The sequence below is a fragment of the Boleophthalmus pectinirostris genome, unplaced genomic scaffold (assembly GCF_026225935.1).
Source record: "Boleophthalmus pectinirostris isolate CB_2022bp ecotype Guang Dong unplaced genomic scaffold, ASM2622593v1 HiC_scaffold_2, whole genome shotgun sequence".
NCBI lineage: Eukaryota > Metazoa > Chordata > Actinopteri > Gobiiformes > Gobiidae > Boleophthalmus > Boleophthalmus pectinirostris.
The window spans coordinates 19,947,106-19,963,224 of NW_026571152.1; the positions used below are offsets into that span (position 1 = coordinate 19,947,106).

Consider the following 16,119-nt stretch of genomic DNA (forward strand, 5'->3'; position numbering starts at 1 on the left):
TCCCACACTCACTAGTCCTCAGCCTCCTTCCTTCCGGCTTGCGTACAGTCTCAGGGTGCTGGATTTGGGATGGAATCCTCCATGCATGGTCAAGAGCTTTCGTGTCTTAACGTCTGTGGTCTGTATCTTCTCCTTTGGCCAGCTTATGATTCCTGCTGGGTATCTGATCACTGGCAGGGCAGAGCTGTTTATTGCCTGCACCTTGTTCTTGTCATTGAACTGGCTTCTTAGGACTTGTCTCACTCTTTGCAGGTATTTGGCCGTAGTCGCTTTCCTTGTTGCCTCTTCAAGGTTGCAATTTGCTTGTGGGATACCAAGGTACTTGTAACTGTCTTCATATTCTGCTATTGTTCCCTCTGGGAGTGAGACCCCCTCTCTGTGGACTACCTTCTCTCTCTCTCTTAGCGTACTTAGCTTGATGTCATCCATGTAGAGGAGGTGACTGATGGTGGCCCCGTTTCTGAGTCGGTATCCATAGCCAGTGCGGTCGTTGATTTGGCTGAGGGGGTTCAGGCCTATGCAGAACAGCAGTGGGGACAGTGAGTCTCCTTGGTATATGCCACATTTGATGGACACTTGTGCAAGTGGCTTCCCATCGGCTTCAAGGGTGGTTTTCCACAACCGCACTGAGTTTGCAATGAACGCCCTTAGAGTCCTGTTGATATTGTACAGTTTCAAGCACTCAGTGATCCATGTGTGTGGAAGTGAGTCGTAGGCTTTCTTGTAATCAATCCAGGCAGTGCACAGATTGGTTTTACGGGTTCTGCAGTCACGGGCGACTGTTCGGTCAACCAGGAGTGGGTGCTTGGCTCCCCTGGTGTTTTTGCCAATGCCCTTCTGTGCTGAGCTCATGTATTGATCCATGTGCCCACTTATCTTAGCTGCGATGATGCCTGACATGAGCTTCCATGTTGTGGAGAGACAGGTTATTGGCCAATATTTGGATGGGACTGCACCCTTTGAAGGATCCTTTAGGATTAGGATCATACACCCTTGGGTTAACCATTCAGGGTGTGTTCCATCCCTTAGCAGCTGGTTCATTTGTGCTGCCAGGTGCTCATGGAGAGCAGTGAGCTTCTTTAGCCAGTATGCGTGGATCATGTCAGGGCCCGGTGCGGTCCAGCTTTTCATACCTGAGACTCTTTCTGCCACTGTGATGGTGACTGGATTCTGTTCAGGGAGTTTGCTGTGGTCTTCTCTCAGATCCACCAGCCACTGTGCATCTGTGTTATGTGATGCATCCCTCTCCCATATGCCTTTCCAGTACCTTTCAGTTCTCCAGCCTTGGTGGGTCTGCTCCGGTGTTTTTACCCTGCCAGTGTGTATGCTTTTGCCGGTTGTGTTGCAAACAGCCGGTTTATTCGTCTGGCTTCGGTATCTCATGTGTACCTCTTTAGGCGGCTGGCCAAGGCTTGGAGCCTTTGTTTGGCAATTTCAAGTGCTTCAGATATGGGAATCTGGCTGTACCTCTTGCTTTTTCATTGCACCTTTCTGGGCCTCTGACAATTGGCTGACTTCTCTCCGCGCCTCTTTGATTTTAGCCTCTAACTGTCTTTTCCATGGTGGGTATTGTATCGCATGGCTCCCATGGTTGCTCTTAGAGCCCAGCACCTCTAGGATCACTGCTGCTGAAGTGTATATCAGCTCATAGGTTTCAGTGATGGTTGTGGTAGGGATCGCTCTCAGTGCTGCATTCACATCTTCTAGGAGACTTTCAGATGGTACTTCACTTAGCCTTATAACTGCCTTACCAGTTGTCCATATACATGGACTTCTCTTTAAGCTATTCGTCGACAAGTCGACCCACACATCACGTTACACATGTATTTATTGATCTTATAGATTTGATGTGAATGTTTTTCTCCTGTCATAAAGGTGCTCTCTCAAAAATACAAGAGCCTTCCTCCAGGAGTCCTCCTGAGCTCGAGCATGGCCCACAGTCTGCCCGCCCCACAACACCATGACTAGAAGACAGGAAGAAAAAGAAAAGGAAAATCATAACTCGTCATGAGTTTAATCTCCCAGCCCTGATCTACGCTTTGCAGTACAGTACAGTAGTTTACAGTATGCTGACAGCATACTTTAAGATTTTTACAGCTTCTCATACACAAGCCTGTGCTTTGAAGTGGTCTGAAATTACTGGTCCGTGTGAGTGGAGAGTACGGAGGCTCGATCAGATGACCAGCGTTGGGATATACGAGCAGAGTGAGCAGGTGAATGTTCCCAGCCTTCTCCATCATTGCCTTTATCTGACACACAAAAAAGCAAGAACTTTAACTACCATAGGAAAGAAAGGTAAGCAACATGCAATCAAATGTCTACTAAAGTAAAGACTTCACAATTCCCAGCATTCAGACATTAAGTGAGACACAAGGACAATATAGGGAGAATAGCTACGGTCAAAATTCAAGTAATAAATAAAATCACATTCTTGATGTTCCATAACTTTGGTAGATAACTTTATTTTGAGTTTAATTTGTACTCCCACCTGTATAATGCATATTAATAATATACAATTTTAAAATTAACACATCTAAATTTATCTTTCAATATTTTCCACCTGACAAACTGCAGTAGCTGCTATGATATCCCCAAATACAGTGAACTCACATCCATAGTAGATATAAAAGACGGCCAGTTCTGATCATCCTGACCCACCACTAACAACAGGGGGCACTGCACACGTCCCACCTGTACATGAAGAAAAACATTTTTGTAGTAAAATAGTACAAGACAAAACAATATAAATGTGGTTGCTGGTGAGATTGCCTTGAGTAAAACATACAAAGATCCCACATAAAAAGGGGCAGTAATGTTACTTCAGCATTTCTCCAGTGCTTTTCTGTTTAAATATCTATAAATCCCTCGTACTCACATCTACTTTGAATGCAGGGTCTTCAGGGATTGGCAGGATCACATCATGCAATATTGCTTCCTGCTTCCCATTGATGCGGACTTTGTCTTGATTTCTGAATACAGTTTTGTTACATGATAAAACATTTTACCCAAGCACAGTGCTATTCACCTTATTCCAGAAGTTTGTATGCACGTCCCCATCATCATTCGGATTGTATTATTTTGCATGGGGCTGCCGATCTTAACAGAAAATAAGTTCAATGAAGACTATAAAACTGTTTTAAAGCCCCTAGAGCATTGTTTCCCAAAGACTGGGTCGCAACCGTCAGGTGGGTTGCAAGAGATTTTTTTGGGTCGCCTTGTCACGATCTGCATGTAGGTCTGCAATATAGTTCTGAGACATGAGAGGGCTAATGAGTCAGCAAATCATATCTGCCTGCACTGGACGAGTGTTCCTGGAGCTAAAGTTGAGAAACGCTTGCTTGGTTGTCCAAAAAGAAGGGTTATAAATCAGAAAATCTGTGCACTTCCAGATGGATACCTTTTATTGCTGGTTCAGTTACAGTTTTTCATTGTTTAAAACTTGAGTAATACTACAGTAACTGTTCAAGGAGACACGATCAGGCAGTCAACAATAAAGTACTCTCATTAATGTTCATATAATGATCACATCCACTTTTACTTTGTTATTTAAGAATAATGTCTATTGACGTGGGTCGTGAAGGTTTGTGACTTTTAAAGTATGGGTTCTCAGAAAAAAGTTTGGGAAAGACTGTCCTAGAGAATCGGTGAGACTCTTGTTGGTGCACATGAAAATTTAACATGTTACACAAATTAACTTTATGTCATAATTAAGATGCAAAATGTTCCCAAATTCTCCACTGAAATGAATGAAATTCACATTTAACTGAAAGTGCCACCACATGAAAGCATTTAGAGACAAAAGTGGGCGGGCCAGAATAAGGTGAATAGAATCAAGTACAAAGAGAGGTATATCACACACCTCGCAGAAAGAGCTGATGAAAAAATAACAGAAACTTGCAATGCAATCTTCAAACTACTGATAATAAAGCTATTAGCAGCAACATAACTTACATTCTCATGTAGTTCAATAGTTCTTCAATGCTGCCGTTCACTGGCTGAACGTGACTTCCACTGAAACATACTGCACATCTAAGCTGAGAAACACAAAGAAACCACAGTGACATTATAGTTTTAAAATGATGCCTTCTTTCAAGTGAAATAAACTTAATTTTTATTTAAATTGTTTAAATATGAGCAAATCTATGTAGCACACGTTCACTGTTACCTTCATGACCTTGGAGTAAGCGGCCATTTTTAAGGTCCAAGATGTACCAAGAGACAGGCCCCACATGGCGATCCTGCTGCCCACAATCTGAGGATGTTGCTCCAGGAATGTATAGGCAGTCTAGAAAAGCAATAACAAGCTACATGTACTATCAAACATAATGGTCTAATGAACACCATGTAAATCATGATTAATTCATTTATGGTCGGACTTTAGCCAACTTATGGGAAAATCTGTTCATTCATCTGTTTCAGAGTGATGAAAAAGGAATACCGTTCTTTCATGTTCTTCCCTAATCTGGCCTGTGTGCAGGAGGCTCTCAAAGATTTTTCTCAAATGCAAGGCGTCTTGCCTTGTCTAATCTGGGCATGGTAAGGCATCCAGGTATCACTCGCTGCCCAAGTCGTGTTCAAAATCTTCATTTTCTCTTCTTGTAAATAATTACAATAAGGCATATACATTCAGGTGGTAGTGGTGAAAGAAACAGAATATAAGTGAAAAGTGTAAAATATGCACAAGTGTCCTTTCCACTGGCAAACAACTAGAGCACAGTGTCTGTGCTTTGAATGGTAAAAAGTTCTCAAAATTTTGCAGATAACAGGAAGCTCAAACCCTCAATAAATATTTTTATGTTGTACTATTTCAGTGTGTACCCATTGTACCAATATTGAAGTTTGATTAAACTTTGATTAGATGTGGCTTACATAATAACCTGTGCCTTAGAACAACCTGTTCTGTGATTTATTTGGGGACATAAGGTCACTGAACCTTAAATTTACTGCAGACTTTTTTAATCTTAAACCAAAGTTATTTATTACCTAATGATAAAAAGAGTGAGCTGCTCATCCACTATTGTGATGATGACACAGCAGCCTTTCAAGTTTCAAAGTTCAAAATAAGACAAAATAAAAAAGATCTTCATTACCTCAAAGTAGTCATTCTTCATCCTTTTTCCAGTTGTCATTGTGACTTTATTGGTCAGATAATCCAGGGCCAGAGCAGCAAACCCATGTGACGCCAGTAAAGACGCTCTATACTCCACTAGATTGCCACCTCCTCCCCAGAGGTCCAGGACAGCAGGAAACGGACCAGGTCCTGCACAAAACCTTCTGTGAACAACAAAGTCAACCCCTGGCACACACTGTGCAGAAGGAGAGCCCACCTGGAGGGAGGAAGAGTGTAGCAGTGAGGTCGTGCTCTGTAACTGGTATCCTCTGGACTCCAGGAGCCATGTACCAGCGCTCCACCAGCACAGCAGCCAGACAGCTCTGCTCCTTGAAGCCCTCTGACAGGTGGCCCTGGTACACTGACACTGTCACCTCCAGAGGGGTCTCCACATTGGTCTTCCTCATCCTGAGCCATTATTATATTGCATTAGTCACACTCATTAGATACACTTTGCATTACATCTCGTACCCACTCTTACATCACATGTGCTGCTACACAAAAATACTGCAGAAACAACAGTCACACATTATAATGTCTGACCTGAGTCCAGGTTTACTCCCTGGCACTGGTCTGAGGCTCCACAGTAATCCCATTGGTTCCACTCCTTCATATGTCCCACCCAGGCTGGGGTCCTCACACACTGTCAATGCAAAGGTGCACTATGTAACTTTTCAGATTTGAGGTCAGCCACCTGCTTGTCTCCATGGAGGTGTAACTGGTTTTACTGGAGAACTAAAATATCAGGTAAGTCTTGCTGTTACGACCCAGCTCGTTTGGGGTGAGGGAAGTAACAAAAATAAAACCAAGATGTAAAATGGAATAAATTAAGTAATGTTTAATTAACAGGAATGTAAAGGTAAATTAACAAAACACTAAAAATATACAGAAAACAACCTAAACAAGAGAACAACAACAGAATAAACAGAGTTTTGTGCCAGAAAAGGGGTCACGCAGGCTTACACAAAAACGAGTGGTAAAACTTAGGGACACACACTAAACTAAACACAAGTTCCCCAAATTAAACCACATAAACCCACAAACAGAATCGAGTGACCAAATCAAAAAAGGCACAAAACAGAATGAGACTAAACTACATAAACAAAACCAAAATGACGTACTGGCCACCAAGGCCAGCAGCCCCAAACAGGTGCTGGCAATCTCCTTAAATAGGGGGAGGTGGCTGCAGGTGAAGTGGGCGTGGACTTGCCCCACCAATCACAGACCAGGGCTCGTGCAGCAGGAATCAAGAGAACTCTGCAGAAATATTAGAACTAAGGCCTGGGGCCGTAACACTTGCATTTAGTCAATGACAGGTATACTATTACTAATGGCGGAGTCACCTTTCTACAAATTTGACCTCTAACATGGTGTGCTTGCATAACTTGTCTTCAGGAAAATATATGATATATAATACACTTAATGGAACATCCCAGGCATTCTCCTTTGGAACTAGCAGGTGATGGGCCCTCCACCGGAAAAGACTGAATTGAACAGGGGAGTATTAATACTTAGTGAGAGACTTACAGTTGAGTGTCCCGGTGCTGTCACACATGTAGTGTCCAAACGCCTCCCAGTTGTGTTTGTCTTCACTGAGGAGATGGGAGCGCACCGTCAGCTCAGTCCCAGGAGGAGCATTTTGGACCAGCACTTTAAACTTCTCATCCACAAGAGCTCGGGATGGGTGAACGGACAGCCGCACACCACTCGGTTTATTTGCCATTAATGCCAAAATGATCTGCAAAAAAAACATATTATTCTCATAACATGGATGTATATACCTGTGTATCTTACATTTGTTGTGATGTGAAGGTAAACACCACACTTTTTATTTATGAATTCATGTATTTACCTTTATTTAATGCTACCATGTGCAAGTTTTTTTCTTCTAATAACAGTCAAGATCCAATATGTATGTCCCATTTCTCAATTTGTGGTGATATGGCATTGAGCCAGGAATGCTCCCCATATAGCTTCATGTCTCTTTCTTGTTCATAGTGTCGAATCGAACACGCTCCATTTGAATTACAGATAGTATTTCACAAAGCCAGTCTTCAAAATTTGGTGGTGGTGGAATTCCATGCCAACAAAATTAGGTTTTTAGCCACCACCATCCCAAGCTGCAGCATTTATAGAACATCCAAATAGAGCTAAGCTGTAATCAGGCTTAATGTCTTTAGAATAACACTTAGAAAACCACTTAAAAATTGTACACCAAAAAGAAAATAATTGTGGTCAAAACCAAATAAGATGATCAAGTGTTCCCTCAGCACAAGAACATTTATCACACTGAGAAAACACTGTTGGAAACTTTTTATGCAATTTTGTTTTAGAATAGTGCAAGTTGTGTACCACCTCGAACTGGACAAATCAATAACGACTATTAATGGAGGAAGAATTAATCTTTCTCCCAGTGTTTAACTGATATATCTGAATTTAAATCTTCAACCCATGCTAAAATCATCACGTGTCAGAAGTACAACTGAATAGTTTCAAATTATATTCAAACAATCCTGTTTTCCCTTCACTTCTGTCTCTTTGAAACATGAGCCTCCCAAGCCTCCTTCTCCCTCTCCCTATTCCCACTGTGGAGTCCTCTTTGCAGGTCCCTTCATCATTGCTTACAGCACTCTGTTTTCAGACTATGGATGTATAATAAAAAGTGGATAAGGCTTTCCCCCTCTGTCAAGACTGACTAGTGGCAGCTCCATTTGTACTGCAGTGGAACAACTCACAGATATATAGATATATAGATATAGATATATAGACAATATAGAACGAGGAATATGCCAGGGCTGTCCGCTTCATTTCAACACGTGTATTTGAAGCATTCGGAGGTCTAAACTTTATTTTGAGATGTAATTATAGCATTGATAGGCTTCCAATTAAACATTGTAACTTTCACAAAGAGTGTTACATATGGAATAACAAGGATATATGCTTTAAGCACAAAACTCTTTTCCTAAAAAAAGGGGTTGACGATCTTTGTACACCAACTATTTATCAACGAAGGCATCACCTACTCCTACAATGAATTTTTCGATGTTTACAATTTTCCATTAATGCCAAGAGAATATGTAATTATTTTTGACGCCATCCCTTCTGGTGTGAAAATGATGATGTTCACTTATGTACATGTTTCTCATGATGGCCCAGCTAAAACAGAGCTGTTTATTGGTAACTCTGACCCATTTTTAATCATTAAAACAAATAACCAATGTAAAAAGAACTTATCACAAGAGAGTCTTTCAGTAAACCAGCTTCTGTTTTTCTTTGGAACAACTCTGTTAGTGCTGTTATTTCAAAATGTCGCTTAAACATGGATCATCTTTGCTCATTCTGTCAAAGAGCTGAAGAAACGGTCACCCATGTGTTTTGGGAAAGTTCATACACTCAAATCTTTAGGAATGACATATTTTTGTTTGTGAAAAACAAAAATACTTAAGCAAAAATTCACTTTGTGGTGTCTTTAAGAAAGATATTCTTGCAAAAAAAAAAATGTGTTGAACTCAATCCTAAATTCATAACCATTGCTGTCAATCTTCTCATCAGAAAAACAAATTTGTTGTATTTCAGTGTTCTTGTCCTCTTATAGAAGTTCTCTAAACGATTGCACAAATTCCAAAGCCATGAAAACAAAAGCACTTTGTATGGAATTTGAAATAGAAAATGTGAACATATTATGTTTCTACATCTGTATAATGCCCTGTAAACATGAATTATAAAGCCTCTAGCAATGTTATTGTTTATACCACTGCAAACCATATTACACTGTATATTTGAAATTAAATAAATAACTAAAATCTTGGTTTTACCTTGAAGATTTTATTATAGTTCTATGTTTCAGACACACTACACTCGCTGCAACTTCTTCTGGAGTTTCATGTTGTGTAACCACGCTGAACTTACTCAAGTAGCAGTCGTGTCTCGGCCGATTCTGGCTTTCATGCGGGGATGTTGGCTGACTGACGATCCGATTATCAGGTAAATGTGTGGCTGTGGTCAGTTTGTCCAACCACTAGTGCAGACGGTCTTGCTCCATCTTCCGCTGATCACGTGTTTGGTTCGAGCTTTGAAGCTCAACCAACCAGAAGCAGAGTTCATTGAATTAACCATAGTTACCTCCGCCAAGGACGTTATGTTTTTGCCGGCGTTTGTTTGTTTGTCTGTTTGTTTGTCTGTTTGTTTGTCTGTTTGTTTGTTGTTTGTTTGTTTGTTTGTTTGTTTGTCTGTTAGCAACATAACTCAAAAAGTTATGGACCGATTTTGATTAAATTTTCAGGATTTGTTGGAAATGTGAAAAGGAAGAACTGATTTCATTTTGGGGGTGATCCGGAAGAAATCCTGGATTCTGGATCACTTTGAAATTTTAGTTAACATTGTGGTAAATGGGGCCAAAACTTTTGTTTCTCAATATCTCGGTTAATTATTGACCAAACCCCATGAAATTTGACTCAGGGATGGACAATGGGATCCTCTTTCATATTCCAAAGGCTGATCCGGATCTGATCCAGAAGACTGATTTTATCGCAATTTATATAAAAAATGGGAGTAGTCCTTGGCGGAGGTCTGCGCTCTCTGAGTGCTTTTCTAGTTATTTTTGTTTTGTTTTTTGTTTGTTTGTTTTTTATGCAAAATTATATGACACAAACAAATTGGCAATGTTAAATAGTCAAGTAGGTAAGCATGACAAATGAGAGGTCAGACAGAAACAAAGTAAATAAAAAATTATAATAAAATAAATGTCATGAGATGCTAAGGGTCTAAGAGTTCGTAGCTAGTGATGTGTTTTGTTGTTTTGTTGTTTTTTTTAAGAAAGATAGCATTCTCGCTATCCATAAAGGTGAGAGAGGCAAAAGTTTCAGCTCTTTGATAAATGCTATAAAATGTGGTTGAATAAGTCTAATAAGATAAAAAAGTAGTTCATGTTTTTTATCCTTACATAGAAGTCCAAAGATATGTTGACGATATAATGATATACATATAATGATAATTTGTAGAATTTTGTGTATTTCATCTAGATGATTTAGAAAAATAGTAGTGTCATCTGCGAGTTGGCAGATAGACAACAGCTGTCCCATCACATTAAGTTTACCAAAGATACTGTTCTTTATGTAAAGTGATAGCATTTCAGCAGCCGCTATAAATAAAACAGCACTGATAGGACAGCCTTGCTTTATCACTGTATTTATATTAAATCTTTGAGAAGTACCATTTCATAAGGACACTGAACCGTGTCTTTATAGAGGATTTTTATAATATTAATGAAATTATTCCCAAGACAGAAATTTTCTAAGGTTTTAAACATAAATTCATGTTCTATCATGTCAAATGTCTTGAAGAAATCAAGGAGGAGGCTAAATCCTTGGTCCTGTATAAAGTGACTGTAATAAATCAGATCCATAATGAGATGGATATTATTGTGTATGGATCTGCCTGTCTGATTGTGTATCTGAAATCATTTGAGAAATGCCTGATTTTAATCTATTAGTGAATATATGAGATAAAATTTTGTAGCCATTGTTTAATAAATTAATAGGTCTTAAATTGTCAATTAGAGTAGAGTCTTTCCCAGGTTTAGGGATTAGGGTGATAACTCCTTGTTTTAGAATATGAGACAGGCCACCATGTGAAATTGTTTCAGGCCAAAAATGTTTATAAAAATTGCTAGTTCAACCATCACAGCCTGGGGCTTTGTCAGAAGAAAGAAAATTCACTGCTTTATCTAATTCATCTAGTGTTATTTCAGCATCACATAATTCCTTCAAATGTTCATCAATTTGGTGAATAAAATTGCATATATTGAAAAAACGATATCTGATTTAGATGTGCATCTGATTTAGAGGAGAAGGAATACAGTTTGCCATCAAAATTGGAAATTTCACTGAAAATTAGTTTATGATCAGTAGATCAAATGCCATTGACAACTAATGATTTGATACTGTTTTTTTCTTATCTTTATTTTTCAAGACAACAAAAGTAGGCAGTATTTTTTCGCCATTTTCTATCCATTTGGCATGGGGCCTGAGCTACGCCCCTTTTGCTTTATTGGTATAGCTGTCATCTGTAAGTTTGTAAGAAAATTAATAGTTACTTATCTGTTTCGTTTAGTAGAGGTTTATTGCAAATGAATTCCTTTAATTACCTCTTTTTCTTTACTGGCAATAGCAGCCATTTTACTATGTTTGATAACAATCTGATAGGCTCTGAATTTGAAGTACTCCCCCATTTGCTTATGTTTGAAATAATATTTATAATAACATTATTATTTATATAATATATTTTCACTATAAATATTAGTGATTTCTTCTGTAATTTCAGTAATTTTCATGGAGGAGTAAAATTTCTAGTATCCTTTGCTATGAAAAGTTTTATCTTTTAAGGCAAATGAGAATTGGATTAAGCCGTGATCTGTTAGAGGGGCAGCAAATATGAAGGTTTCAATATTAAACCTTGCAAAATCATTTGAGATGTTCCAAAAATCAAGGCGTGACTTTGAAGAGCCACCAGTTTTGTACAAGGAGAAGAGCTTCTTTTCTAGATTGGCCCAAGGATCAAAGAGTTTGGGGCAATATAGTCTACAATAGGATTCAGATGAAGAGAGTCGAATTTGAAGGAGGATCTGTCAAGCCAATCATTTAAGACCATGTTGAAATCACCTTCCAATAATAACATTGGAAGTGCAATATTTTCTACTGAGTGGTTTAAGATTGTTTGCACATTCTAAAAATAGTATTTTATTTTGAACTGTACCCATAGACATTTGCTAATATTAAAAGATTGTTATCCATTTCTAAAATAGAAATTATTCAATGGCCACTGGTGTCTTTGTGAATGTTTTGGATTTTCCCACTAAAATTGTTAAATAAGATAGCTACTCCAGCAGATTTGTTGGTTCCATGACATTAAAATACTTTATCACTCCACTGATTGGTCCAGAATTGTGCATCTTCTTCACTATAATGGGTTTCTTGTAAAAGAACAGTTTGTTTTAGTATTTTTGCAAAATAAAAACATTATTTTTTTTCTTTTAATATTGTTTCTGAGGGCCCTAGCATTAAGAGAGATAAAAGAAAAATGACTCATAAAATGACATTAAAAAGTGGTTCTATAGAAGTTAGGTAGGGCAGCTCTTTAGTGAAACCCCTCTGTTCACACAAGCGTCTGGCACAAACCAGGGGAATGATTTATATGTTAACCCTATGTAAAGGCACGTTCACATGCGAATAAAGTTCTGCAGCACGATTCGATTGTAGCTTAAACAAAAAAATTACTGCACTGTGTAACTTTTCTGGTGGAGGGTCTGTTACCTCCTTGTCTCTATGGAGATGTTGTTGCTTTGTTCAGAATCCTCCACAGTTAAACATATCTATCTCCATGAAGATGAAAATGTGAATGCACCAAGCTAAGTTACACATCAGATCTGTGCAGTGTTTTAAGCAATGAAAACACCTGTAGTTGAATAAATGCAAAATAGATCAGATTAAGCCTACTGTGGAACATTTCAGGCAAAAGCAATAAAGTCTCCATGGAAAAATATCAGATGACCAGATGACCTTCACCATTAAAGTTACACAGTGTGCCTATAAGTAATGTAAATGTGTATGTACATGGCAGTAAATGCTTGGAACAGATATAGAGATACAGAGGCGGGCGGAAACAGCACCTCTTTATTTTAGCTATAGTGCAAAGAACTTCTTTGTGAAGAATTATGCTCAAGTATAATCTTAAAAGATGTGTTGTGCGTCAGTCCTTTGACTCAGTGTCATGTGTCTGCTCCTGCGCTGTGAAGTAGGACCAGGAGGTTTCTCTCAGAGGCCGAGGAAGACGTGACACAAAGGCAGCACCCATCTGCAGAAGTTAGGCCCATCCCTGCAGGTATGTCTCCTCTCCTTGAAGCTCACTTGAAGTTGTAAAGCAGTGCCTGGATGTCCACGTTGTCGATGTCCATTACACCATACCTCAGCCATGATCTCCATTCTTCAGTGGGGAGACAGCTAAACACCTCATGAGGCAGTCCAAAATGGTAGTCACCACCATTGAGAGAGCCACTTGAAAACTGTCAAAAGAAGTGGCAGGTACCTGGAAAATGCAATACACAATCAGAATGAAAAGATTTAGGTTTCAAAGGCTGGTGATGTCACAAACACATTGTAATTATGCATTGGTTGGTCTTGTTTTCATTTTTTAATCATAAATGGGGAGTCTTTGCCTCAAGTGGAGGAGTTCAAGTATCTCGGGGTCTTGTTCACGAGTGAGGGAAGGACGGAACGTGAGATTGACAGGCGGATCGGTGCAGCTTCGGCAGTGATGCGGTCGCTGTATCGGACCGTTGTGGTGAAGAGGGAGCTGAGTCGAAAGGCGAAGCTCTCGATTTACCGGTCAGTCTTCGTTCCTACTCTCACCTATGGTCATGAGCTCTGGGTAGTGACCGAAAGGACGAGATCGCGGATACAAGCGCTCGAAATGAGTTTCCTCCGCAGGGTGGCTGGGCGCTCCCTTAGAGATGGGGTGAGGAGCTCAGTCACACGGGAGGAGCTCGGAGTAGAGCCGCTGCTCCTCCACGTCGAGAGGAGCCAGTTGAGGTGGCTCGGGCATCTGTTCCGGATGCCTCCTGGGCGCCTCCCTCGGGAGGTGTTCCGGGCATGTCCCACCGGGAGGAGAGGCCCCGGGGAAGACCCAGGCCACGCTGGAGGGACTATGTCTCTCGGCTGGCCTGGGAACGCCTCGGGGTCCCCCCAGAGGAGCTGGAGGACGTGTCTGGGGTGAAGGAAGTCTGGGAGTCCCTGCTTAGGCTGCTACCCCCGCGACCCGGCCCCGGATAAGCGGACGAAAATGGATGGATGGAATTTATCTTGTGCAGAGTTTAAAAAACCAACAAGTAAGAATTGCCCAACATTTGTATAGATTGTATGGGTAATATCAGCAGTGACAATCTTAAAACAGTTGGCGTTGCACAAATAATCCAATAGATGGTGCTGTTAGGCTCTAACTATTGATCAGTGTCTGAGCAGCCCTCTGAGCTTACACGTTTAACCCTCACGCTCTCCTCGGGGTCACATAGACCGAAGATTTTTTTTTCCTTCCCGCCCTCTTGGGGTGGGTCAAAAATAAAGAAAAAATAATTTTTGAGTCTGATTGACCCGCCCCAAGAGAGCGGGAAGGGAAAAAAATTATTCGGGTCTATGTGACCCCGAGGAGAGTGAGGGTTAAAAAGATCATTCTTTCTACATAAAGACACAAAAAGACTAAACCCACAGAATGTCAACACAGGATAGCATGGTACATATGTTTGCCTCGGTGTCTAATTGTAGAGAAAATTATTCTAAAGACAAAGATGTAGTAATGTTGTTACTCAAACAATATTAATCATGGGCTGAAGTTTGTTTTAATCTAATGTGAGAAAGTGATCGGGGAAAAAAATGACAACAAATTCACAATGCACTGTACTCAGTGTAAAGTCATGATGTTAAGGACATACATGAACACTATAGTCTATTCAATAGCCTAAGATTTCCCTCCTCAAATATATAACACCCTGACCAAAAACATCGCTATCAATGAAACGGTCGCTATCTGAAACGGTCTTTAAATAAAAGAGAGAAAAAGTAGATACTCACGTATGTTTGTTTACAGAAATCCACGCTGCACGGTGATCGGGAAAATTGCGGCCGATTAGCTATAGTCAGCAAAAGACAACTAAGTGTGTATCTATGACATGTTATAGTCTACATTTTTACAAAATAATAACAGTTTAAACTTGCATCGAAACTAGTCAAAATAGTCACACTAGTCAAAGTGGATCACGTCTCCTCCACATTAAATAAAGCACCCGCTCAATGTAGTCCAAGCAGCAGACTGAGAGGACACCGCGCAGGCGCAGTTCATCCTTCTGGAGGGAACACAGCAAATAGAGCGTATTTACTTGCACGACCAAATTCCCAAACTCGAGCATCCTGGACGCGCGAATGAAGCGAATGACTCAAAAGCGGAGAACTGGGGGGTTGACACGATTTGTTCGCGTCAGACGCTATTGCACAACCCGTTGTGATTAGTCAGAGGTCACTCTCACTCAATCGATGTAGACGACTGGTCTCTTGTAGTAGACATTTTTACTCGCAGCCCTCGCTCGCTCCATCTTGAAGTTTTTAGTTTCCATTTTATTTTATTTTATCCACTGCATTGGATTACTCAGAACAAAAAAGTCACATTTAGGGTCCACAAAAGCGGCTATAAAATTGATCAGATTAATATTTTTTCAACTAAATCCAAAGATCTGTCCCTTCTCTACAGTCCCTGACAAAAGTCTTGTTGCTTATCCATTTTGTAGAAACAAAAGCTTATAACCTGACTTTAAATTAATCGATTGGTTTTAGAAATGTCTCATATGAAAGCTAAAACCCTCCCAAATTATGCTCAATAAACTAAAATAAATTTGCTTCACTGAAGAAAGATTGATCATTTAATGAACACAGAAAGGTCAGATTTTGGCAAGACAAAAGTTTTGTCGCCCACAGAAAATTGAACAAATAATTTACTTCAAATACAAAAATATGTTGCATAACATCAGTGAATTAAGTAGTGGTGCTGTGAGATCCATATTTAATATCTTGTATGACTTCCATGAGCTTGAAGGACTGCATCCATGCGGTTCAACAATGATTCATACAGTTTGTTGATGAAGTCATCAGGAATAGCAAAGAAAGCGTCTTACATGCCTCCCAGAGTTCATCAAGATTCTTTGGTTTTGTCTTCCATGCTTCCTCTTTCATTCTACCCCAGACATGCTCAATGATGTTCATGTCTGGTGACTGGGCTGGCCAGTCCTGGAGCACCTTGATCTTCTTCACCTTGAGAAACTTTGATGTAGAGATAGAATTATGCGATGGAGCACCATCCTGCTGCAAAATTTGACCCCTTTTATGGTTGGGAATGTAAGCGGTAGCTAATACTTCTTGATATTTTAGGCTATTGATATTGCCTTCCACCCTGCAAATGTCTCACACACC

At 40.0% G+C, this 16,119-nt stretch overlaps 1 protein-coding gene across 2 annotated transcripts; it reads right to left on the reverse strand.

Annotated features, from left to right (window-relative positions):
- Positions 1-1,717: 1,717 nt before the first annotated feature.
- On the reverse strand, positions 1,718-9,276 carry LOC110169333 (peroxisomal succinyl-coenzyme A thioesterase-like). 2 transcript variants are annotated; one of them, XM_055155475.1, is made up of 11 exons: positions 9,020-9,276; positions 6,638-6,848; positions 5,654-5,753; positions 5,328-5,518; positions 5,091-5,260; positions 4,166-4,285; positions 3,952-4,034; positions 2,876-2,969; positions 2,611-2,691; positions 2,108-2,249; positions 1,718-1,964 (listed from the first exon to the last, which is right to left on the reverse strand). In XM_055155475.1, the coding sequence occupies exons 2-11, from the start codon at positions 6,831-6,833 to the stop codon at positions 1,837-1,839; spliced, it is 1,305 nt and encodes a 434-aa protein (XP_055011450.1). In that variant the 5' UTR covers positions 6,834-6,848; positions 9,020-9,276; the 3' UTR covers positions 1,718-1,836. The 2 variants fall into 2 exon arrangements, with proteins under 2 accessions (XP_055011450.1, XP_055011449.1); XM_055155474.1 differs by having other exon boundaries at positions 1,890-2,249.
- Positions 9,277-16,119: the final 6,843 nt, after the last annotated feature.

Excerpts from the sequence above, each read along its gene's own strand:
- LOC110169333 (XM_055155474.1), bottom strand. The coding sequence starts at position 6,833 with ATGGCAAATAAACCGAGTGGTGTGCGGCTGTCCGTTCACCCATCCCGA. Across the intron at positions 5,754-6,637 it reads CAGCACCGGGACACTCAACT|TGTGTGAGGACCCCAGCCTG; the intron begins GTAAGTCTCTCA and ends TTGCATTGACAG. Across the intron at positions 2,692-2,875 it reads ACCCTGCATTCAAAGTAGAT|GTGGGACGTGTGCAGTGCCC; the intron begins GTGAGTACGAGG and ends CTTCATGTACAG.